This window comes from Schistocerca cancellata, chromosome 8, assembly GCF_023864275.1.
Source record: "Schistocerca cancellata isolate TAMUIC-IGC-003103 chromosome 8, iqSchCanc2.1, whole genome shotgun sequence".
Lineage (NCBI taxonomy): Eukaryota > Metazoa > Arthropoda > Insecta > Orthoptera > Acrididae > Schistocerca > Schistocerca cancellata.
This window is the reverse complement of record NC_064633.1, coordinates 83268326-83293500: the sequence shown is the minus strand read 5'-3', so window position 1 is coordinate 83293500 and position 25175 is coordinate 83268326. Positions and strand designations below refer to the sequence as shown.

The 25175-nt window shown below is 39.3% G+C and overlaps 1 protein-coding gene across 1 annotated transcript in view; it reads right to left on the bottom strand.

The window, feature by feature from the left end:
- LOC126094937 (1-phosphatidylinositol 4,5-bisphosphate phosphodiesterase-like) overlaps positions 1-25175 on the bottom strand; it is a 524263-nt gene that overhangs the window by 351135 nt on the left and 147953 nt on the right. The window contains exons 3-4 of the mRNA XM_049909585.1: positions 19589-19648; positions 11839-11976 (exon numbers count right to left, since the gene is read on the bottom strand). Of these exons, the coding sequence (XP_049765542.1) occupies positions 11839-11976; positions 19589-19648 (198 nt within the window). The remainder of the gene's footprint in view (positions 1-11838; positions 11977-19588; positions 19649-25175) is intronic.

The following is a 25175-nucleotide window of genomic DNA, read 5'->3' as shown; positions in this document are numbered from 1 at the left end:
GTATTTTAAATGTTTAATACATGAAATACCTTCCCACGGTTGTCTTGCAAGCTCTGGAAAGAGCACTAGAATGTGCCGGTACAGAGTATCCCAGCAAGTGGATAAAGCGACATCTGTGCATAGAAACATGCACTACATGAACGCTGACAGCTGCGGCGTGCATGCTGTGACCCGGAAGTTGCACGTGTGCAGGAGCACCGCACGCGTGCGGAATTTCTGGCCGGACCTGTCCTAGAAATATGAGGCACCATTAACCTGGTCCCATCTTGACTAGTTAAGGAAGTTGCTCCAGATGTCACATGTACTTAATGGCACATTTTGCACACCCTATCCCTTACCACTGTGAGGTTTGCTTGGTGTTTGATTCTGTTCGTCGCACTGAAACTGACAAGGCACTTGATCCTAGCAAATGCCAGTGTGGGATGTCATACATCAGCCAGACCACCAGGACACTAGACAACAGGTATAAAGAACATCAGAGGCATAACAGACTTAGAGAGGCAACCAAGTCAGCAATAGTGGAGCACTGTCTATAACTACAATGACATCAAGATTGTGACACAGACAGGCAGTTGGAGCACCTGTGGCAAGAGAGGACAACTCTGGCAGTCGCGGACCATGAACGATGTGTTTAACATGACATGGACTGAAAATGGAGCACCACCTAGCACCATACAGACATAAATACTGGACCCATCCACCCAGACACCAGTCTCAGAGAACACCTGAAGAAGACAGCTAGTCACACCATCAAAATATTGTGTGAGAACAATGTGAACAATCGAACGAAGAACCAATTATTCAACATGTCAACAACAAAACTGCTCTTAACATTAACATTTCATAAAATCTTACACTAGTCTTTAAATAGGCACAGTGGATAATGTGACAGTGAGTCTTCATTGAGCACTTGCAAGATAATGTTCTTTGAACCTCAGAGAATTTAGTTTAGACTGTGTGGAGTTTATGTAAGGTGCTGACCTTAATGACCTGTTAAAACCACAAGCTGGTCTGTATACTACAATCATAATATAACTTGGCACTATTCTGGAAACAGGAAAATCTTGGAAGCCAAATTAGTTTGGGCTGGTACGGATTTTATCTGCCCACTGTCAACATTAGCTAGGAAACAATAACAGCACATCACATCATTGTAAATGCAGTGTCAATTCCAGAATGCTGCCTGCACTTTGAGAAGGAGGTGAGGCTTGTCCACCACCCTGCTAACCCTCCTAGCTCTCTCCATGCTCACCATATAACAAGCCACATGTTAGGCAAGAATCATGTGCTTATGCTTCCAGTATTTTCCCTGATAGGAGACCCAAAATATTTTCTGCGAACAGTATTACATATTGTTTTCAAAACAAATGTTCAGGGACGGCACTTTTATCATCTACAGTCTCACCTTTGTTGCCTAAAATTGTTCCAAGTACCTATCTGTTAATCAAATGAACAAGAGAGAAGACATCTGTCAAAGCATTTTAAGGTCATTAGCTTTACAACTTTATTAGTTTTCAAGCAATGACACAGGAGCATAGATGTGTTGGTGCTGTGTGAGAGTGTTTACTTACTGAAGAAAGAAGAACAACAGATCTTCATGCCACTGCGTGCGTGTGTGTGTGTGTGTGTGTGTGTGTGTGTGTGTGTGTGTGCACGTGTGGTGGAGGGGGGGGGGGAGGCACAGGCATGCAAGGTGTGTGTGTGTGTGTGTGTGTGTGTGTGTGTGTGTGTGTGTGTGTGTGTGTGTGTGTGTGAGCGCGCACGCGCCTGTGCGGCCATACATCAACCAGCTGTAGTTGAGTGTTGCCTTATACCTTGAAAGGAAACCTTTTGAATGACCTGATCATAGAACCAAGAAACATGACCACAAAAACAAAGTCTGTCAACATCTATATTTTCATCTATACTCTGAATGCCATTTTACTGTTTGTGGGTGTTTGTACTTCTAGTATCACTATCTGCCCTCTCCCCTCCTCCTTCGCCAATCCATGTGCAATGCTGCATGGGAGGAATGACTTTGCAAACCTCCATCTGATTTTCTCACTATGGTCATATTGTAAGACTTATGTGGGTGGGAACAACATACTGCCCAATGCTTTCCAGAACAGACTCTCTCAGAATTTTAAAACTAAACCTCTCCAAGATGCATGACACCTCTGCCACTGGAGTTTGCTGAACACCTATGTACGGCTCATGAACCAACTAAAGGATCTCATGACAAAATATACCATTCTTTGCTAGATCATCTTAATCTATTCCACTAACCCAGTCTTGTAAGGGGTCTATGCTGATGAGCAATATTCAAGAATCCATTGGACAAGTGTTCCGTAAGGTATTATTTCATGGATGATCCATAAGGTATTATTTCATGGATGAATTTAATATCTTTAATATTCTTCGAATTATTCTCAGCCTGACATCTGCTTTTCCAAAAACTTGTTTTATGTGGTCATTTCACTTTATGGTGTGTTAGATGGCTGCTACTACTAGGTTTCTTACAGAAGTAACTGTTCAATCAAACAGAATTGGATTTCTTGGCCTATTTATGCACAATATGTTACATTCATCTGTTTTCAGGGTCAACTGCCATTCCCTGCAGTAACCATAAATATTCTGCTGGTCTTCCCACAATTTATTACAGTCTACTGGCATTGCTTTCTTCCTATAGACAATGGCATCATTTGTGAACAGCCTTTGCAAGCTCTCCCTGTTTTCCACTAGATCATTTATATATGTACTGTAAACAGTAACAGCCTTATCACACTTCCTTGGCGTACCTCTAAAAGTAATTTTAAATCAGTTCATTTTCTCGCATTATAAGTGCATAATGTGTTAGGTTTTATCTGCAAGGAAATCCTGAATCCAATCACAAATTTCGTCTTACACTCAATACACTGGTATCTTTTTCACTGAAGGACTGTGAGGAACTGCATCAAATACCTTCCTGAAGTCAAGAAACTCTGGACCTCAAGGACAAACAGAATGAGCTGAGTTTTTCAAGATCTCTGTGTATGACATGCATGTTGATTTTTATAGATGAGACTTTCACTGTCCAGAACCAACATAATATATCAGTGTGAAACATGTTCCATAATTCTACAACAGACTGACAGTAGTGATATAGACCTGTAATGACCTGCATCTGTCCTATGACCTTTCTTAAAAATGGGTGCAGCCTGCAGCCTTTTCCATCCACGACGTATCCTTCATTGCTCCAGTCCTGTATGATAAACTACTGATAGAATGAGAAGATGGTTGGTTTCAGGGATTGAAGGGACCAGACTGCTATGGTCATCGGTCCCAGAATGAGAAGAGCTGAGTGGGAGAGACAGTAGTATAATGACAAAGTAATTGGTCATTATGATTTGAGCTACCTGGGCAAATAACAAGGATATATTGTGAAGCTGTCCTAAATGCAATACCTCAATATGAAGTGAGTGCCTGGGCACACAAACTGGGTACAGTCAGATAAAAAAAAATGCAATGCTGATTATTTGTTTCACTCATGTGGGGTTTCTGGTATGTGTCAGTCTTTAGAATGCCCAAATAAAATCATCTTTGTTTTTAAGTTGCATAATTTTGAATAAAATTCTCAAGTTTCTGATACCTACATCTGCCATCATGAAGATGAGAATTCCATGCAAATGCATGTTTTTAATGGCTCATTGAACACAGCTCAAACTTAGGGCTCACCCATTTTCTTAATTTCTGATTCCAAATAAATATACTTCTTCTGTGTACATTTTTATCTTTCTGGGGCTTAAAAACATGCATAATTCATACACAAGGCATTTTTAGTTTAATTGTGCATATAATATACATTATTTCCATATTAATGATATGAATATAATAGAGGGAAACGTTCCACGCGGGAAAAATATATTTAAAAAGAAAGATGATGAGACTTACCAAACAAAAGCGCTGGCAGGTCGATAGACACACAGACAAACACAAACATACACACAAAATCTAGCTTTCGCAACCAATGGTTGCCTCGTCAGGAAAGAGGGAAGGAGAGGGAAAGACAAAAGGATTTGGGTTTTAAGGGAGAGGGTAAGGAGTCATTCCAATCCCGGGAGCGGAAAGACTTACCTTAGGGGGAAAAAAGGAGGGAAAAAAGGACAGGTATACACTCGCACACACACACATATCCATCCTCATATACACAGACACAAGCAGACAAATGTCTGCTTGTGTCTGTGTATATGAGGATGGATATGTGTGTGTGTGCGAGTGTATACCTGTCCTTTTTTCCCTCCTTTTTTCCCCCTAAGGTAAGTCTTTCCGCTCCCGGGATTGGAATGACTCCTTACCCTCTCCCTTAAAACCCAAATCCTTTTGTCTTTCCCTCTCCTTCCCTCTTTCCTGACGAGGCAACCATTGGTTGCGAAAGCTAGATTTTGTGTGTATGTTTGTGTTTGTCTGTGTGTCTATCGACCTGCCAGCGCTTTTGTTTGGTAAGTCTCATCATCTTTCTTTTTAAATATATTATTTCCATATTAAATGCATATTTTAACAGTTTTGAGTAGACACCTGTTTTCAGTTTTTATAATTCTTGTTTTTGTTTTAGGAATCGGGAATGAAGAAAGAAAAGAGGGGAGGGACAGGGAAGCTAAGAATCTCACAAGAGGCTGCTTCCCCAGAATTTTACCAACACCTGTATGCAGATTTATTCATCCACAACAACCATTGGCAAATTGTTGATTTCATGACAATGGAAATTTAGCCTTCTAAGTTAGGGACCGCAGCTGAGGCAACAATGACACAGCTGCAGAGCAGTGTTGTGGAATTTCAACAAATCTTACTAACAACTTTGATTCCTCTAAAACTGAAATCATTCACTGAACTGTCTTCTCAGCGTGTGTGTGTGTGTGTGTGTGTGTGTGTGTGTGTGTGTGTGAAAGAGAGAGAGAGAGAGAGAGAGAGAGAGAGAGAGAGAGAGAGAGAGAGAGAGAACCTTGCAAATGGTAAATGTTTGCATGTGTTGATGTGCTTCTAATATGCATCCAATTAAAAGTCCCAGAAGTGTACTCTTTGCACAGAGAATAAAAGGGAGGGATTTAGTAGATCAGATCGAGGTGATGCATTTTGTAATTGTTGCAGTAAAAAGGTACGACATTCTTTTCTCGAAAATTTTCTATGGCACTTGTTTTTTGTAAACATTACAAAATTTATTTTGTATAATTAATTAAATAAGAATGCTAGTTGTTTTTTTAATCATATCCATGGAACTGGTAGATCCTTTATAATTTCAGGTAAAATGTACTAAAAATTTCAAGTTGAACAGCATGTTGCATATATGTCACCTATGGCAAGAATGTGAAAAACAAAATATTCTGCAGCACACCAAATCCAGGCATTTATTACTACTCCCACACATATGACACTGAAAAATAATTTTTATGTGAATTTGTGTGATGCTTTTGCACGAGAAGCCCAACTATTAAGGCTTTTTTGGAGGAGTATATAACAAAAGATGTCCCTTGTCCCTCATTATTGAGGAAACATTATGTTCTAAGATCTTATTGTCAGGTAGGTCTATGTAATGTATTTGCCAAAATAAATTTAATTTTGTGTAAAAATAAATGAAAACTATTTTCACATACATAAAAATACTTGTTATTATACCAACCAGGTATTGTATAAAATTCGTGAGGACTTGGAACCTCAAACATATATACATCTGTAAATGAAACAACTGATCCTATGGAGCACTATGTTGCTAATGTAATTATAGGAAAATTAACTGAAGATGGACTTGGTCAAACCCATCTAGTGTGTTGTAAAGTACTGCAACATGCAAATAACTCCACAACTACTAGTTTGTTTGATGATAGATTGTCTAAGTTTTAATCGAATATTGTAATTGAATAAAATTTTAAATAACTGCTTTACTCTCATTTAAATCTCTAGTTTTATAAGTCATTTTCTGAGAAAATACTGCTTACATTTTAGGTGTCTGAGACCAGATAACATAAATAAAAACAGAGTTATTTTGCTGTTAAGCGATGCTGCTCCCTACACACTGAAGGCTACATTTTTCCTGTATGTATCAGAGATGCATTTGAATGCAAAACTATGCAATAGGATTTAATTAACATTAAGACAAACTTCTCAAAATTGCCCTGTACAATAACAAAATCAGAAGCCACTGTCTGCTACCAGTAGACTCAATGTCAATTGCTGAAGAATTCCAGACATTCACCTACGAATTCCAGACATTCACCTACAACTACATGGATACTCTTCAAATCACACTTAAGTACCTGGCAGAGGGGTCATCGAACCACCTTCACAATAATTCTCTGTTATTTCACTCTCCAACAGCACACAGGAAAAATGAAGACCTCTATCTTTCCGTGCTGGCTTTGATTTCCCTATTTTATTATGATGATCATTTCTCCCTATGTAGGTCATCCTAAACATAATATTTTCACATTAGGAGGACAAAGTTGGTGATTTCCTGCTGCAAAAGGCTTTGTTTTCATGATGTGAACCCCAAATCCTGTATCATTTCCATGACACTCTCTCCCCTATTTCTCAATAACACAAAACGTGTTACACTTCTTTGAACTTTCTCAATGTTCTCCGTTAATCCTATATGGATTCCACACTGTACAACAGTATTCCTAAACAGGATGGACAAACGTAGAGTAGGCAGTCTCTTTACTGGATCTGTTGCACCTTCTGAGTGTTCTGCCAATAAAATGCCATCTTTGGTTTGCCTTCTCCACAACATTTTCTGTGTGATCTTTCCAATTTAAGTTGATCAGAATTGTAATTTCTAGATATATAGTTGAATTTATGGCCTTTAGATTTGTATGATTTATCGTGTAACCAAATTTTAATGGATCCCTTTTAGAACTCTTGTGGATGATCTCACTCTTTTCATTATTTAGGGTTAATTGCCAATTTTCCCACCATACAGATAACTTTTCTAATTTTTTTGCAATTTATTTTGATTTTCTGAGGACTTTACTAGACAACAAGTGACAGTATCATCTGCAAACAACCTAAGACAGCTGCTCAGAATGTCTCCTAAAATTGTTGATATAGACAAGGAACAGCAGAGAACCTACAACACTACCTTGGGGAATGCCAGAAATCACTTCTGTTTTACTTGATGACTTTCCATCAATGACCTTCCATCAACTACTATGAACTATGGCCTCTCTGATGGGATATCATGAATCCAGTCGCATAACTGAGATGATATTTCATAAGTACGCAGTTTAATTAGAAGCTTCTTGTGAAGTATGGTGTCAAAAGCCTTTTCTGGAAATCTAGAAATACAGAATCAATTTGAAATCCCTAGTCAATAGCACTCAGCATTTCATGTAAATAAAGAGCTAGCTGTGTTTTGCAAGAGTGATGTTTTCTAAATCCATGCTGACTGTGTGTCAATCGACGATTCTCTTTGAGATAATTCTTAATGTTCAAACATATGTGTTCCAAAATCCAGCTGCATATCAATGTTAATGATATGGGCCCGTATTTAGTGGATTACCCCTACTGCCTTTCTTGACTGTTGGTGTGACCTATGCAGCTTTCCAGTCTTTGGGTATGGGTCTTTTGTTGAGCGAGCAGTTGTACGTGATTAATAAGTACAGCACTATTGCATCAGCATACTCTGAAAGGAACCTAATTGGTATAAAATATGGACTGGAAGACTTGCTTTTATTAAATGATTTGAGTTGCTTTGCTGCTCTAAGGATATCTACTTCTAAGTTGGCAGATGTTCTCGATTCCAATTCTGGAATATTTACTTCGTCTTCTTTGCTGAAGAAATTTCAGAAGGCTGTGTAGAGTAATTCTGCTTTAGCAGCTCTGTCATTGATAGTTTTTCCACTGCTATAATGCAGGGAAAGCACTGATTGCATTTTGCTGCTAGCATACTGTACATACAACCAGAATCTCTTTGGATTTTCAGGCTGCTTTCGTGACAAAGTTTCATTATGGAAACTACTGCAAGCATCTCACACTGAAGTCCACACTAAATTTCGAGCTTCAGCAAAATATTGCCAATCTTGGGGATTTTGCCTTTGTTTAAATTTGGCATACTTTTTTTTTTTGTTTTTTTTTTGTTTCTGCAGTGGTGTTCGGCCTGTTTTGTGTGCCATGGGGCATCAGCTCTGTCTTTTGTTAATTTATTTGGTATAAATTTCTCAGTTGCTGTTGCTATTTTTTTGAATTCAAGCCACATATGGTCAACTCTTACATTGTCAATTTGAAAGGAGCAGAGATTGTCTCTCAGGGAGGTGTGAAGTGAATTTTTATCTGCTTCTTTTTGAATAGATATATTTTTTATTTATTTTTGGTGGATTTGGGAGTTAAAGCATTCAGTCTTGCAACAACAACCATGTTCACTAGCCCCTGTATCTATTTTGATGCATATCATCATCTCAGGATTATTATATAAGAGGTCAAGTATGTTTTTGCAACCATTTACTACTCCAGTGGGCTCATGAACTAACTGCTCAAAATACTTTTCAGAAAATGCATTTAGCACAATTTTGGATGATGTTTTATGTGTAGTTCCTGATTTAAACATGTATTTCCACCAATTTATTGAGGATAAATTGATGTCACCACCAACTATAATTGCACGAGTGGAGTACGTGTTTGAAAACAGGCTCATGTTTTCTTTGAACCTTGCAGCATTTGTATGATCTAAGTTGAGAGGTCAGTAAAAGAATCAAATTACTATTTTATTCTGGTTGCCAAGAATGACCTGCGCCCATACTAACTCTCAGGAACTATCTATTTCAATTTCACTACAAGATAAACTACTGCTAACAGCGACAAACATGCCACATGTATTAATCCTATCCTTTCTAAACTCCATTAGCTCTTTCATAAATATTTCAGCTGAACTTACCTCCGGCTTTAGCTAGCTTTCAGTGCCTCAAACAATTTGAGTATCAGTGCCAGCTACGACAATTTACAACTGTTATACAGATTGTTCCTAGACCTACGATCTTCCTGTGTTCAACCTTCACCCTTTGAGAATGAAGCCCCTTTTTTGTTTTCCTGAGACCCTCCAACCTGAAAAATCAGACAGTCCATGCCACACAGCCATGCTACCCATGTAGCCACCTCCTGCATGTAATGACTCCTGACCTATTTACTGAAACCTGAAACCCCACCATCTTACAGTGAAAGTCAAAGAATCTGCAGCCTATATCGTCGCAGAACCATCTGAGCCTCTGATTCAGATCTTCCAGTTGGCTCTATACCAGAGGTCCGCAATCGGTCCTGTCAACTATGCTTGAAATGGTGAGCTCTGGGTTTCATCTCGCAAACAAACTGACATCCTTTACCACTTCTGGTAGACACTCAAAACCAGAGATAATCTCACCCAATTCAAAGTGACACTGATGTGAGCCACCACCTGCAGTTGACTGCTCTCCTTTGCTCTTCACAGCATCAAGAAAAACCCATTCCACATCTGCAATGACTCCAACCGGTATGCAACAGAGTGCACATTGGCTTTCTTCTCCTTCTTGGCAGCCATGTTCCTAAGGGGGACCCATAACACACCTAACATTGGAACTGCCAACTTCCAATGACCTCACCCTCTACGACTGCCTGGATATTGCAGGCTGAATGGTTTCCTCTGACACAAGTCAAAGACAAGCGATTGCATCTGGCTGAGGGACAGTGTCTGCCACAGACAGCATCTAGAACCTGTTTGTCAGAATAACCCAGGACGCCTTACATTCAGCCGCCCGGCAAGTCTTTCACAGCCTGCCACTCCCCGAGGCGACCTCCAACTCGACCACGGGTGAGGGGTCAACCTCAGTGCAAGCAGTAACTGGGATGAGTAACTGGATGGCTACTGGTGCAGGCCAATTGGCAGACTCTGGATCGTGCTGGACATCCATTGAATTCCCACGGCTGGCCCACACCAATGATGCCCATCCACTGCAGCCTCAGGCTTTGTAACTAATGCCAGCATAGTCTGAGGATGAGAGCTCACATCTGCACGCAGCAATCACAGTCCCTATCCATGCTAAAGATGGAAATATGGTGGAAAACTACACTACACAGACAAACACAGGACTATCGACATGCACTGTGGAACACTGATGAAAATGCAATAAACGTGTTTAAATCATTCGCTCCTGATTACGAACTTGTAATCAGTTTACTTTCTGACACAAACAAAAATGTGAGAACTATGTCCATTAAATATCAAAGTAACATGCAGAAATTAAAAAAACTTAACTACCAAAGCACAAAGATGAACAATATAATTTGCTTCTAGTTAGAAACTCATAAAATGTCAAAAAATCTGGTACTTCCGTGTAGCTGGCGTTTATTGACAGGCAGCTACTGTCTGACTGACTGACTGACTAATGCCACTGAGTAATCATTAGTCATGTCCATGAGAAAGTGGGAATAGACACAAGGAACAAATGGGACAGCGTCATAAACAATAACCCAGACAATAGATTCTTTTGTTCAGTGAAGAAGGTATTTTGTGGTGAAAGAATGAAAGAAGAATTTGACCTGACACCGTCACAAATATGTCCATTCAGATTTGTGATGTAGGAAGGTCATTTCTGCCTACAAAAATATTTTGACTGATACCACCACAGAAAAAATTTTGAAATGTTTCTAAGTTGATAACTGTGCAAAAAGGGAAGTGAATTAATAAATTGGCAATAAAAATGATAGTGCATGTTTTAATGTAGTTTTCACTTGATCATGCACATACAGTTGTTCGATAGTACATGAATGCATGCATATTTTGGGATTTTATAGTGCATGGAATACTCATCTTTCTACTGACTGGGGTCTGACACAGTGTTCTGTGTACATACGCAAGGCAGCAGCATTTTGAACCTCCTGGAGGAGTGTTAAAATGATGTGTAAACAAGGAGGCAGATTGTGCAGCCACTGGCAGCCCTACACAGGACAAATAGTTTGCACTGTCACTGAAAATTGTGTCAAGCACACATATCACACGAGGTAGGAGGAGGCTGAGAAGTCACATGTGACTGAACAGTCAAGAGAACAGACACAAAATATGGTGTGAAACAATGAGGATGTTGTACCATGAATCTTCATATGGGAACTTGATCACAAAGGTAAGAGCCAATATCAGAATAATCTTCAACAGTTTTAATTGAGATCAGGGGTACACCCACATTATGGCATGGGACAAGCTTTGGTCCTTGAGCACAGCATACATGGATGATTGATATTTGCAGGGAAGTAGCAGCGGCCATTTCAAATTAGGCACCACAAGATAGCACTGTGCTCCACAAGTGACAGTTGCCACAGGCTGCCTGACTCAAAATCTTGTGTTATTTCAGCCACCATCTGCAGGATTCCAGATGGTGCTGCCTTGCCTGTATAAGTGCAATACTGAACCAGCCCCAGCAGCCAGTAGCTTCACTCACACAGCTAGACAGTGTAATATTCAGAATATACCAACAGATATGAAAGAATGTGATGACAGATTGGTAGAAGAGAGAAGGTCATTACTTCAAAATACGATCAAGACAGAAACAAATGGAAATCTGGAATCAAATTCTACACCTGTAGCAGAAACATTGGGAAGATGCCATAACACCAACAGGAATTTATGTCTTCTTCCTTGACACAAAACTGTCAAATATTCATGAGACTGGAGCTTCAACAATACTGGATGTCATTATTTTGAATCATTTTGTACTTTCACTGATTTCATTCCCACTGACTCTATCCCTTTCGTTTCAGTAAATTTAGCTCAACTGATTTAGAGAAAAATTGAGAGAATTTGTCTCTAAATTTTTTGTCATACTAGGTAAATGGATAAAACTAATAACAAAACTGTTAAGAATTACTTACCTTGGCGGTATCAGTATCTGGACATATTACATGCTGGTAGTTTATGTTGACATAATCTGTACCACTGCATATAGTTAGTGACTTTTCTTCCACATCATCACCATGTTTTCCACGTAATTGTGAAAGCAGTTTCTGATCCTTTGAGACAGAAAAGGGACATACATGTCAATCTATATGCAAAATGAGACATGTAATTGTTTCACAATGTCGTATTATACATGTTGCAACATGATATGGAAAGAAAATCTACAACTGTAAGCAACAGTGCCTGCAATTGAGAACAGTTGTGTGAATCTCTGATCCTACAAATATATACACCAATCACCCAAAAAATTATGACTACTGCCCATTATGAGATTGAATGCAGCCTGGAGGCATTGCAGGCATGTGGCACAGTAAGAAAAGCATATAAGTGGAGTGGAGCTGAATGGGAAAACATATCAGCAACAATACAGGCCTCAAATTGGGAAATCCATTGACAAAAAGATAGATTGCTATGATGTGGCACCTGGAAGTGAGCATACTGGAAACAGCAAAGGTGGTTGGCTCTTCACATGCTATTGTTTGAGCATTATAGAAAGTGGTTGAAGGGAGGGGGACCCACAAGTAGGTGACAAGAAACTGGACATCAACACATCATCAAATAATGTGGACATCAAAGGCTTTCTCACTCTGTAAAGCAGATTATGTGGTGATCTGTGGCAGATCTGATGAGAGCATACAATGCTAGTGCAGGCAAAAGCGTTTTGAAGTACACAATGCAGTATACAATGAATGAATTCAACTGATACGTATAACTACAACAGAATTAACTGATTGTTTTCCAACAACTGAATGAATCAATTGCTTTCATTCAATTGTTCCCATCACTAACTTTGGTCATGTACAAAAGAATGGAAAATAAAATTGAGGAAATGTTGGTTGATGATTAGTTTGGCTGTATGAAAGGTGAAGGCACTAGAGAGCTAGTTCTCACATTGCATGCACTTGATATGGAAGCAAGACTGAAGAAATATCAAGGCATGTTCATAGATTTTTTCAACCTAAAAAAAGCATTGAATAATGTAAAATGTTGCAAGATGTCTGGAATTCTCAGAAAGTCAGTGTAAGCTGCAGGACAAGATGCATAATATACAATGCATTAAAAAAATAAGAATGGACGACAAGGGTCATGGTCATCCACAAATTGAGTTTCACTGGGTATTTTGTCTTTTTTTTTTTAAAAAAAAAGAAAAGAAAACCTTGTTACATGGAACACTTTACTGACAATAAATACAGCAATGACTGAATTATTCTTCACCATAATGTTTGTATTCCTGTGTCGTATAAATCTGGCTCGTGGGAATGGAACCAGTGTGCGACAGTTGTATTCAGTTTTTCTCATTATGAAAGTGGTGTCCAGAGGACAGGAATTTCTTGAAGTGCAAGGAAAGACAGAAATTGCTGGAAGCAACATCAGATCTGTACAGCCAATGATCAAACAGCTCTCAGCTAAACTCTTTTAAAACTGTTGTTGTCCAGAGTACAATGGGCAATGCAGATCTCATTGCCCATGAGGATCCTGTTGAGAAACTTGTCACTGTCATCATGGTACTGTTGCAAAAAATGTCAATGCTGCTCCTAAGCAATTCATTTTGTATTCAGGTATGTTTTTCAGCAACTACCCAGCAAACACCTTGAGCAAAAGATGTTTAGCAACTATTCACACCACAGCAATTGCAGTATCTGTGAAAAATGGCTGCTAATATCCATAACCACGGAGCAAATATTCTCCATCACGCACTGCTGCACCAACTTCACAAGTCTTCACTGATGAGGCATATTTGTCTATGGCCCTCTTTGATAGGGACAGTCATAGACCTACAGAAAATTGCCTACACAAATGATGCACAATCTGTTTGCTTGTAACCTTCAGCCAATACACCTGACACAGCTAATGTTGAATTTTGATTGGCACTAATGCTTTGAACATTGAGAATCTCTGTCACAGACTAAATCTAGCAATCGGCAGAAGAAAGAATAATAACTGCCATTTTCAACTACTACTGCAGCACTACTGACATAAGTCAAGACTTGTCTGAAACAAGAACGCACATTGTTTGGTAGCCAAGGAAACCATATTGATGAGAGTTCATATCATTTTGTAGAGGCTCTGTGGGTATCAGGCCAAATGTCCCTTCACCTTCCTCTGCTGCCTGCCTACACATTATGCTCAACCCTGGGCAGTAATAATATAAATAATAATAATAATAATAATAATAGTAATAATAATTCTTGCAATTACTAAAAAGATGATTATTACTAATCTATTACCAGAAGAGAAAAGGTTTATTTATTACCAACATGCATTTTGTTATATTCACTAACAACATAAGCAGTGGTTGCATTTTACATCTGATTTTGCTTATATCCAGAAGTGTTATCTGCATACATGTTTCCAAGTACTGTGCTGGTGTCTGTGACCTAGTATCACTTTGACTTGCAGCACTAAACATTTCTCAAGGTAAAAAACAATTAATTATTGCACCACTGCCATTTCTTTACATTTTTCTGATTAAATATATCTCTGTCTTTACATAGGTCTGTATCTATATATATATGTGTGTGTAGTCAGAAGAACACAAACATATCTAATCATCTTTTCCTGAGGAAATGTATCTAAGGGGGCAAGTGAAATTTACGTTAAACTTCCTGGCAGATTAAAACAGTGTGCTGGACCGAGACTAGAACTGGGGACCTTTGCCTTTCACGGGCAAGTGCTGATTAAATATATGTCTGTCTTTACATAGGTCGGTATCTACATATATGTGTGTGGAGTCAGAAGAACACAAACATATCTAATCATCTTTCCCTGAGGAAGTGTATCTAAGGGGGCAAGTGAAATTTATATTAAACTTCCTGGCAGATTAAAACAGTGTGCTGGACCGAGACTAGAACTAGGGACCTTTGCCTTTCACGGGCAAGTGCTCTACCGACTGAACTACCCAAGCACGACTCACGACCTGGCCTCACAGCTTTAATTCTGCCAGTATCTCATCTCCTACCTTCCAAACTTCACAGAAGCTGTTCTGCAAACCTTCCTTTCAGGAGTGCTAGTTATGCAAGGTTCGCAGAAGAGCTTCTGTGAAGTTTGGAAGGTAGGAGGTGAGGTTCTGGCGGAATTAAAGCTGTGAGGATGGGTCGTGAGTCATGCTTGGGTAGCTAAGTCGGTAGACCACTTGCCTGTGAAAGGCAAAGGTCCAGAGTTTGAGTCTCGGTCCAGTACACTGTTTTAATCTGCCAAGAAGTTTCATATCAGCACACACTCCGCTGCAGAGTGAAAATCTCATTCTGAAATTTATATTAGGCAAAAAGCACCAATACTTCTTCATAAAGTTTGATTTAACTATTTACTCTTCAGCATTCTTTAGTAGCACCATAGTTCACAAGCTTCATTTCTCCTCTTGTACCGAGCGGGGTGGCGCAGTGGTTAGACACTGGACTCGCATTCGGGAGGACGACGGTTCAATCCCGCATCCGGCCATCCTGATTTAGGTTTTCCGTGATTTCTCTAAATGACTCCTGGCAAATGCTGGGATGGTTCCTCTGAAAGGGCACGGCCGACTTCCTTCCCAATCCTTCCCTGATACGATAAGACCGATGACCACGCTGTCTGGTCTCATTCCCCAAACCAACCAACCAACCAAATCTCCTCTTGTCTGTGCTGTTTATTACTCACATAAGGCTACAATCCAGACTTTCAGAAAATATGTCATAAGAGTTTACATTATATTTGGTGTAAACAAATTTAATTTGTTTCAGAAACACTTTTCTTGCAACTGCCAGTCTGCATTTTCTTTCCTCTTTACTCTGGTCATCCTTGGTTATTTTGCTACCCAAATAGCAAAACATGTTAATTACTTTTAATGTCTCATTTTCTAATGTTATTCCCTCAGCATCTTCTAATATAATTTGGACTACACTCCATCAACCTTGTTTCACTTCTGTAGGTGTTCAACATAAAACATATTTTCAAGACACTATCCATTCCATTCAACTCATCATCAAAAAATTCTGGCAGCCCTGAAGAGGTACAACATTCTGGATTAGTTTGTATGCCAGATCTAATTACTGACTCTGGCTCTGTCTATCTAGGCCATTAAATTGGATCAATTTTTACAGATATCTGAACCTTTCCACGTGCTTATCTTTCCTTTGCATTGTTGCTAAACATAATTCTCTGATGTTTATGTTCTGTGGAGTCAGTCTTTTCATAAGGCACTTTCAGGCCATTTTTTCTCAGCAAAGCTATGCAAATTGTCCAGCAGATTTTAACATCTTCATTTTGAACTAATAGCACAATATCATCAGTAAGGGCTAAAACCTTAGCATCTAGGTCCTTCCTTTCTATCAAAGGTGTATCTCTCTTAATCTCTCGACTTACAGAGCTGTTTCCCAGATTGTTGCACCATTCTCCAAGACAATGCAGAAGAGGACTAGGACAGCTCATCCAATTGTCTGATCATTGTGTTACAGACTACTATGAGTAACTTTACCACTGAGATGATGTTTGTCAGGATCTGTTGAATGATTTTTGTTACACTGTCAAATACCAAATCCTCCAAGATGCTGAATAATGTTTGCTAGTCAGTTAAATCACATATCTCTTTGAAGACACCAAGAATGAGAACAGTATTCTAACTTCTTAATGCTCATGTGATTAAATGCATTTAAGGTTACATAGCTGTTTTATACACATTTTCCCCTTGCTGAAGACAACTTAGTTTCTTCCATGAGTTAGTAATACAGCTTAATAGTACACTAGAAACATGTTGTTGTTGTTGTGGTCTTCAGTCCTGAGACTGGTTTGATGCAGCTCTCCATGCTACTCTATCCTGTGCAAGCTTCTTCATCTCCCAGTACCTACTGCAACCTACATCCTTCAGAATCTGCTTAGTGTATTCATCTCTTGGTCTTCCCCTACAATTTTTACCCTCCATGCTGCCCTCCAATACTAAATTGGTGATCCCTTGATGCCTCAGAACATGTCCTACCAACCAATCCCTTCTTCTGGTAAAGTTGTGCCACAAACTTCTCTTCTCCCCAATCCTATTCAATGCTTCCTCATTAGTTATGTGATCTACCCATCTAATCTTCAGCATTCTTCTGTAGCACCACATATCGAAAGCTTCTATTCTCTTCTTGTCCAAACTATTTACCGTCCATGTTTCACTTCCATACATGGCTACACTCCATACAAATACTTTCAGAAATGACTTCCTGACACTTAAATCTATACTCAATGTTAATAAATTTCTCTTCTTCAGAAACGCTTTCCTTGCCATTGCCAGTCTACATTTTATATCCTCTCTACTTCGACCATCATCAGTTATTTTGCTCCCCAAATAGCAAAACTCCTTTACTACTTTAAGTGTCTCATTTCCTAATCTAATTCCCTCAGCATCACCCGACTTAATTCCACTACATTCAATTATCCTCGTTTTGCTTTTGTTGATGTTCATCTTATATCCTCCCTTCAAGATACCATCCATTCCATTCAACTGCTCTTCCAAGTCCTTTGCTGTCTCTGACAGAATTACAATGTCATCGGCAAACCTCAAAGTTTTTATTTCTTCTCCATGGATTTTAATACCTACTCCGAAATTTTCTTTTGTTTCCTTTACTGCTTGCTCAATATACAGATTGAATAGCATCGGGGAGAGGCTACAACCCTGTCTTACTCCCTTCCCCACCGCTGCTTCCCTTTCATGTGCCTCGACTCTTATAACTGCCATCTGGTTCTGTACAAATTGTAAATAGCCTTTCACTCCCTGTATTTTACCCCTGCCACCTTTAGAATTTGAAAGAGAATATTCCAGTCAACATTGTCAAAAGCTTTCTCTAAGTCTACAAATGCTAGAAACGTAGGTTTGCCTTTCCTTAATCTTTCTTCTAAGATAAGTCGTAAGGTCAGTATTGCCTCACGTGTTCCAGTATTTCTACGGAATCCAAACTGATCTTCCCCGAGGTTGGCTTCTACTAGTTTTTCCATTTGTCTGTAAAGAATTCGTGTTAGTATTTTGCAGCTGTGGCTTATTAAACTGATAGTTCGGTAATTTTCACATCTGTCAACACCTGCTTTCTTTGGGATTGGAATTATTATATTCTTCTTGAAGTCTGAGGGTATTTCACCTGTCTCATACATCTTGCTCACCAGATGGTAGAGTTTTGTCAGGACTGGCTCTCCCAAGGCCGTCAGTAGTTCCAATGGAATGTTGTCTACTCCGGGGGCCTTGTTTCGACTCAGGTCTTTCAGTGCTCTGTCAAACTCTTCACGCAGTATTGTATCGCCCATTTCATCTTCATCTACATCCTCTTCCATTTCCATAATATTGTCCTCAAGTACATCGCCCTTGTATAGACCCTCTATATACTCCTTCCACCTTTCTGCTTTCCCTTCTTTGCTTAGAACTGGGTTTCCATCTGAGCTCTTGATATTCATACAAGTGGTTCTCTTATCTCCAAAGGTCTCTTTAATTTTCCTGTAGGCAGTATCTATCTTACCCCTAGTGAGATAAGCCTCTACAGCCTTACTAGAAACATATATCACAAAAATATCAATAAGTCATCCAAAACCAAGGGTTAGTGGTATATTAGCAAAATTATCATGAAGGACTGAAAATGAGTGGCCAATGTGAAAATTATAGAGCAGGTAAAGTTGTTTAAAAATTAATGTAAAAACATATCTGTAAACAGATTTAATGCCATCATAGAAAACAACATATAGATATGTAAGAAATCAATCTTTGCTTTTGGAAAGATGTAAAGAAAATCCTTTACATCTATACTGTTTTACATCAGTCAGACTTGGGTATAAGGATGGTAAGATAAGATGATAAGAATACTGGAGATGAGTTTGTTACTTCGTATTAACGAAGTGACTCAGAAACAAAGAAATTGTAAGCACTGATACACAAGCACAAAATCTTTTTTATTTCTTTTAGACACAATAGCAGAAAAAGGCATTTAAATACAACCAGTTTCAGCCATACAATGGCTATTATGAGACCCTGAATCTGGAGCAGCATATGGTGAACACAGAACACTGACATACAGTCAAATTATATCCAAGCTGAAAGTAAAACTGATAATACAGTTGCAGAAATATAGACGAACCAAAACCAATGTCTACAATGTAAGGAAAAGATAGATTGCTACTCAATGGAAAGGTCACATGCTGAGTTGCAGGCCTCTCTCTCTCTCTCTCTCTCTCTCTCTCTCTGTGTGTGTGTGTGTGTGTGTGTGTGTGTGTGTGTGTGTGTGTGTGCTCTTCCTTTTCTGAAGAAGGCTTTGGCCAAAAGCTAACGTGTAAGTGTCTTTTCATTGCGCCTGTCTGCAAGTCAATGGTCTCTCTACGGTGAGTAGCAATCTACCTTTTCCTTATATTGTTGATACTCCAACCTAGAGCTTCCACTGTTCAAAACTCTTGTCTCTCATATCCTCAAAGGACAATCCACTTATTTTTTAAATGCAAGGGCAGTCAATAGGTCCATTAATTTCCAAACAAATTTTTGCACCTATTTTGAACAGAGAAAGGATATGAAAAAGTTTTTGTGAAAGCTTAAAATTCCTTTTTAGCAGTAAGAGGCTGCTCTTGGTCCTGTTTCACTTAGCTGTAGCCTCTTTAACTATTTGAGTATAAGGCTACTGCATACAATTAGAATTTTCAGATTAAACTGTGGTTTCTAAATGTTACTCATGTTTTACAAACCTTTGGAAGGCCACCAGCTCTGATGTCACTAACTTGGGACAATTCTATGACGTTTCCATGCTGCAACAGAAATTGTAAAAAGTAATTCAAAATGTGATGAAAGCAGTTCTGCAAAACAAGGTAGGATTACTATTAAACACAATGAGAATCAAGCCATTTATCATCGCAAGATACACTCCATCTTTTATGCTGAAGCTTTTCATGTTTCAATACATCAGGACAATGTTCAGTCTTGGCTAAGGAAATTCTACTAAAAATGAACTGCATTATATAACAGTATATTGTATTTTACACAACTAGCTTAAAACAGTCATAACACAGCTTTTGTCATTGATACATGTGTGATCGCAATTCTACAGCTCATACCAGTCATGGAAAAATAGCAGTTTTTATTGAACATGACATGTTCAAAAAGTATCTGAACAAGTGGTAATAAAACATACTGAAGTAATTCTGATAGCTGCCACTATTGCTCTCCAGGGGGTAACTTAAAGCCATTCATGAGTACACTAGAGCTCTTTTCCAATAAATAACAAAATGGAAGTGTGAAATGTATAGAATTTAACAGAGTTTTCTCACTAAATGTGTGAGCAGGGAGGTCTCATGAAAATATATAATTTGCACAACAAAGTAATTATCTCCATTAAAATGATGTCCACTTCAAGTACAAGCTTGTATCACAAGCTGTGAGTGAAGATAACTACAACACAACATTGCAGTTATGTGGTTTAGGATTCAGTGCCTCCACTACACCACCACCACCACCACCACCAAAACCACTTGCAAGCTTTTCAGTGAGGCGAATATTTACCTTTTTACTAGCCATCTGTACAGAGAACAATTTAAAAAAAAACATTTGCGGAATATACGTGTAAACGAAGAAAATTACTGTTTATTAGAGACTTTATGATATTTATATTGAATTGTTATTTTCCATAACAAGTGTGTTGTTACTAATATTGCTTGTTCTAATTACAAGTTCACATCAGGGGTAAGGCCATCCTAAAAGGAAAATATAAACTTCTGTACTACTTTTCTAAACTGACCAATCCCCCCTTATCACCCAGAATCACACCAGACTGGAGCAGCTGAACCATATCCTTCACCATGGCTTTGATTATCATATATCATCATCGCCAGAGCTGCATTCTTGCTATGAAATTTACTTACTAAACAAGATTACGTCTGATAAAAAATGACTACATAAATAGCCCATCAAACAATATAAAAGTCATGTGGAAGCATATAGAAACACAAAATGGGGAAAATAGCGACACAGTGAAAATTTTACAATTACATTAAACAACAATGACGTCAGTAATCCTTCAGCAGCAGCTATGATGTTTAATTATTTCTTTGTCGGTATTGCAGAAAATATGCTAACAATGACTTTTAAAATGAAATCTGCATCTATGAAGTATAAAACTAACTATTGTTCCAAGACAAGCTTTATTAGCTCTGACACCAGAGGTGGAGTTGTGAAAGCAATAAGAAAACTAGTTTATCATAATTTTGAAGAAATTTGTCCATAATAATACAATTCCTTTAAATAAACAGTTGATTATTTGCAAACTGGGCACTTCCCAGAGTCATTGAAAACATCTAATGCAATCTCCATACACAAAATGGTAGGAGAGATGGTGCAAATACTGTCAGGTCAGTCAGTGTTCCCCCGGTATATCTAAAGCTCCAGAGAAAATTATGCAAGAGAAACTGATTTAACTTATACAGTAGGCAAGAATGATGTAGCATGCCCACAGTACAACTTGGCACTCCTTGCAGGGGTGCTGGGAGCACAGGAATCTCTATGAGTCACCAGTATTGACTAGTTTCTGGTCAGAGAAAATTTTAGTTAGGAAATGATACTGTTCAAATATCAGTGTATATTTGTTATACATGTACGAAAGTGATAGCAGAATATACAGATATGAATCATTTATGAGTAATGGAGACAACTCTTTGAACAGAAGAAATATTGAGCCATTGTCAGGCACAGGGATGTGCACACACCCCCATCCCCACCCCATACACACAACTGTGCATGGACTGGGGTGGGGGTTGTGTAGATAAGTAGGGGGAGAACAGGATTAGAAGCAGGAGAGCAGGTATGGGACAGGTATCTAGCACCCTGAAGGGAGGGAACAGATACGCAGGAAGCAAGAGTGGCAGGTTTATGGGCTTGGTGTGCAATACATAGGTACCACGGCCGATGAGGTGTGGTGCTTGATGGAGATGATATGGAAGTGTGGATTGGGAGGGTGTGACAGGGCAGAGGAAGGGGAAAAATGTTGTGTAGAGGGTGCAGTGCAGAGGGTTAGCAGAGACTGAAGCCAGGAGGATTACAGGGGTGAAGGATTTGTGGCAAGGATAACTGCTGTCTACTTAGTTTAAAAATGCTGGTGCTAAAGAGGCTCCAGATACCATAGGTTGTGAAGCAGCAACTGAACTCAAACATGTTGTGTTCAGCAGTATGTTGTGACACTGGGTGGTCAACTTTGTTCTTGGTCACAGTTTGGTGGCGCCTATTCATTCTGGTGGACAGCTGGTTGATGGTAATGCCCATATAAAATTATAAGCGGCAATTGCAGCCTACCACATGGCTGCTTTTCCAGGTGGCCCCACCTCAGATGGGATAGGATAATATTGTGGCAGGACTGGTACAGGATGTGCAGGGTTGTTGAATTAGGCATGTTTTGCACCTGAGTCTTCCACTGGGATGACCCCATAAGCAAAGGGTTGGGAATGGGACTGGCCTAGAGATAGACCAGGGCCTTGAGCAAGTTGAGTGGGTGACTGAATTCCACTTAAGGAAGGGGTGATTCTTGAGTAGGGTGTCCCTCATTTCTGGGCATGATGATATGATGAAGTATATGGTTCAGTTGCTCCAGTCTGGGATGATAATGGATGACAAGGGGGGCACTCCTTTGCAGCTCATTCTTGGGGGGAGAGAGGGGGAGGGGTCATTGAGTGGATTCGAAGCATGTAAGGATATGGCACAAGAAATCTGTTTGCAGAACTAGGTCTGGGTGGTAAGGACAGTCTGTGAAGGCCCTTGTAAGAGCTTCAGCATACTCAGAAAGGCAGTTCTTGTCACTGTATATTTACGGTCCAAGGTTGGCCAGCCTGTCTGGGAGTGATTTTTTGTGTGGGAGAGATCACAGCTGTCTAAATGCATGTACTCTTGGTGGTTAGTTGCATTAATATAAACAAAGGTGTGGATGGAACCATCACAGAGATGGAGGTCAATGTCCAGGTAGGTGGCACAGTGGATTGAGGATGACCAAGTGAAGTCAATGGGAGAGAAGGTGTTGTGGTTGTGGAGGAATGAGGTCAGGGTGTTTTGATCCTGAGTTCAGATCATGAATATATCATCACTGAACCTTAACCAGACAAGGGGTTTAGGTTTTGGTAGGCTAGGAAGGCTTCATCTAGATTTTCCATAAACAGGTTGGCAAAGGAGGGTGTCATGCAGGTGCCAATAGCTGTGTTGCAGATTATTTTTACATGCCCTGCCCTATGCAGAAGTAGTTGTGTACGAGGATATAGTTCGGAATGAGGAACTGGGTGTGGTGTTGGAAGGAGATTAGGAGAGCTGGCAAGGTCATGGAAATGAGAGAATTGGGTGGGAATGGTCAAGAGTCTGTAAAGGAAGTGTTTTGTATCTTTGATATGAGAAATTAGGCTTCAGAAAATTGGTTTGGAGGTGTTGATGAACAAGCACAATAACTAACTACTCGGTGTACCCAGGATTTTTGGCATTTTGGGAAGTATATAGAAAGTGGGTGTGAGGAGGGTTGCTGAAGGGAGGAGGGAGATGAACTCTGGGGAGAGATTTTGGGATGCCTAAAGATTTCAGTAGGGATTGGAGGTTATGTTGAAATTCTGGGATGAAATCACTGTGACAGAGGTCATAAGAAGTATGAAAGCAGGCAGAAGCCTTCTGGTCAAGTAGTCTCTGCAATTCATCATGACAGTGGTGGAACCTTTGTCTGCAAGGAGGATGATGAAACCAGGGACTGTTTTGAGGTTGTCCCTCCAAAAAATATCATCCACACAATCTCAAAGTTAGCAAGTGAAGTTAAGTGTGAAAACTATAGTACATGTAGTGTAGTAGCTCACACATCAAAGTTGCTCTGAAGAATAATGTACAAAAGAATGGAAAATAAAATTGAGGAACTGTTGGTTGATGATTAGTTTGGCTGTATGAAAGGTGAAGGCACTAGAGAGCTAGTTCTCACATTGCATGCACTTGATATGGAAGCAAGACTGAAGACATATCAAGGCATGTTCATAGATTTTTTCAACCTAAAAAAAGCATTGAATAATGTAAAATGTTGCAAGATGTCTGGAATTCTCAGAAAGTCAGTGTAAGCTGCAGGACAAGATGCATAATATACAATGCATTAAAAAAAATAAGAATGGACGACCAAGAATGAAATGCTCAGATTAAAAAGGGTGTGGGACAGGGATCAAGTCTTTCACCACTACTATTTGACCTATACATAAAAGAAGCAATGACAGGAACAGAGTGGAATTAAAATTCAGGGTGTAAAGATATCAATGACAAGATTTGCTGATGATTTTTGCTATCCTCAGCAAAAGTGAGAAAGAATTACAGGACCTGCTGAATGCAATGAACTTATAATGAGTACAGAATACAGACTAAGGATAGACCAAAGAAAGATGAAAGTAATGAGAAGTAGCTGAAATGAGAATAGCAATAAACTTACCTTCATAAAGGTGATTGCAAAGTAGATTAAGTGGAAGAATCCTCTTACCTTGGGAAGCAAAATAACACATGGTGGATGATGTAAGGACATAAAAAGCAGACTACCAGAAACAAAGACAGCATTCCTGACCAAAAGGAGTCTACTCGTAACCAAATATCAGCCTTAATCTGAGCAAGAATACAGCATTGCATGGAAGTGAGTCATGGAACACGCAAAAACCAGGAAAAAAATGATCAAAGTATTTGAGAAGTGATGTTATAGGAGGCTGTCGAAAATTTGGTGGACTAATAAGGTAAGAAATGGGGACATTGTTCATACAATCAGCAAGGAGAGGAACATGAGGAGAACACTGGCAAGAGTAAAAGACAGGATGACACTGATATTATGTTGGACTTAGTTTGTAGGCCAATAACCATACGAGCCTTCTTCTTCTTCTTCTACTACTACTACTACTACTACTACTACTTCCATTACAGCCTCAGGATCACATGAACATATTTTTCCTTCTCACCCCAGAACCTCTTCATCCTTAATCTTCTTCCTTCCCACTCTCATTCCTTGACCTTCGGTATCCTATTCTCTTGGATTGTGCACTGGTGTCTCTCTATCCTTTCTCTGTACCTTTCGCTGCTGTTGATCTCTGGCATTGTGTACTTGCTTCCCTAATTTCTTTCCTGACGACGTGGATCCCTACCTCAGACCAATTGTTCCAGAGTTCAACAACCCACTTGGTTCCTTGTCTTCACCTTTGTTTCCCATGCTCTTTTCATTATTCTGTCCATAGTCATCTTGATCACACATGTCCCACAAATCTTGCCCCTTTGGTCTGATTCCTCCTGATATTGTCCTCATGCACT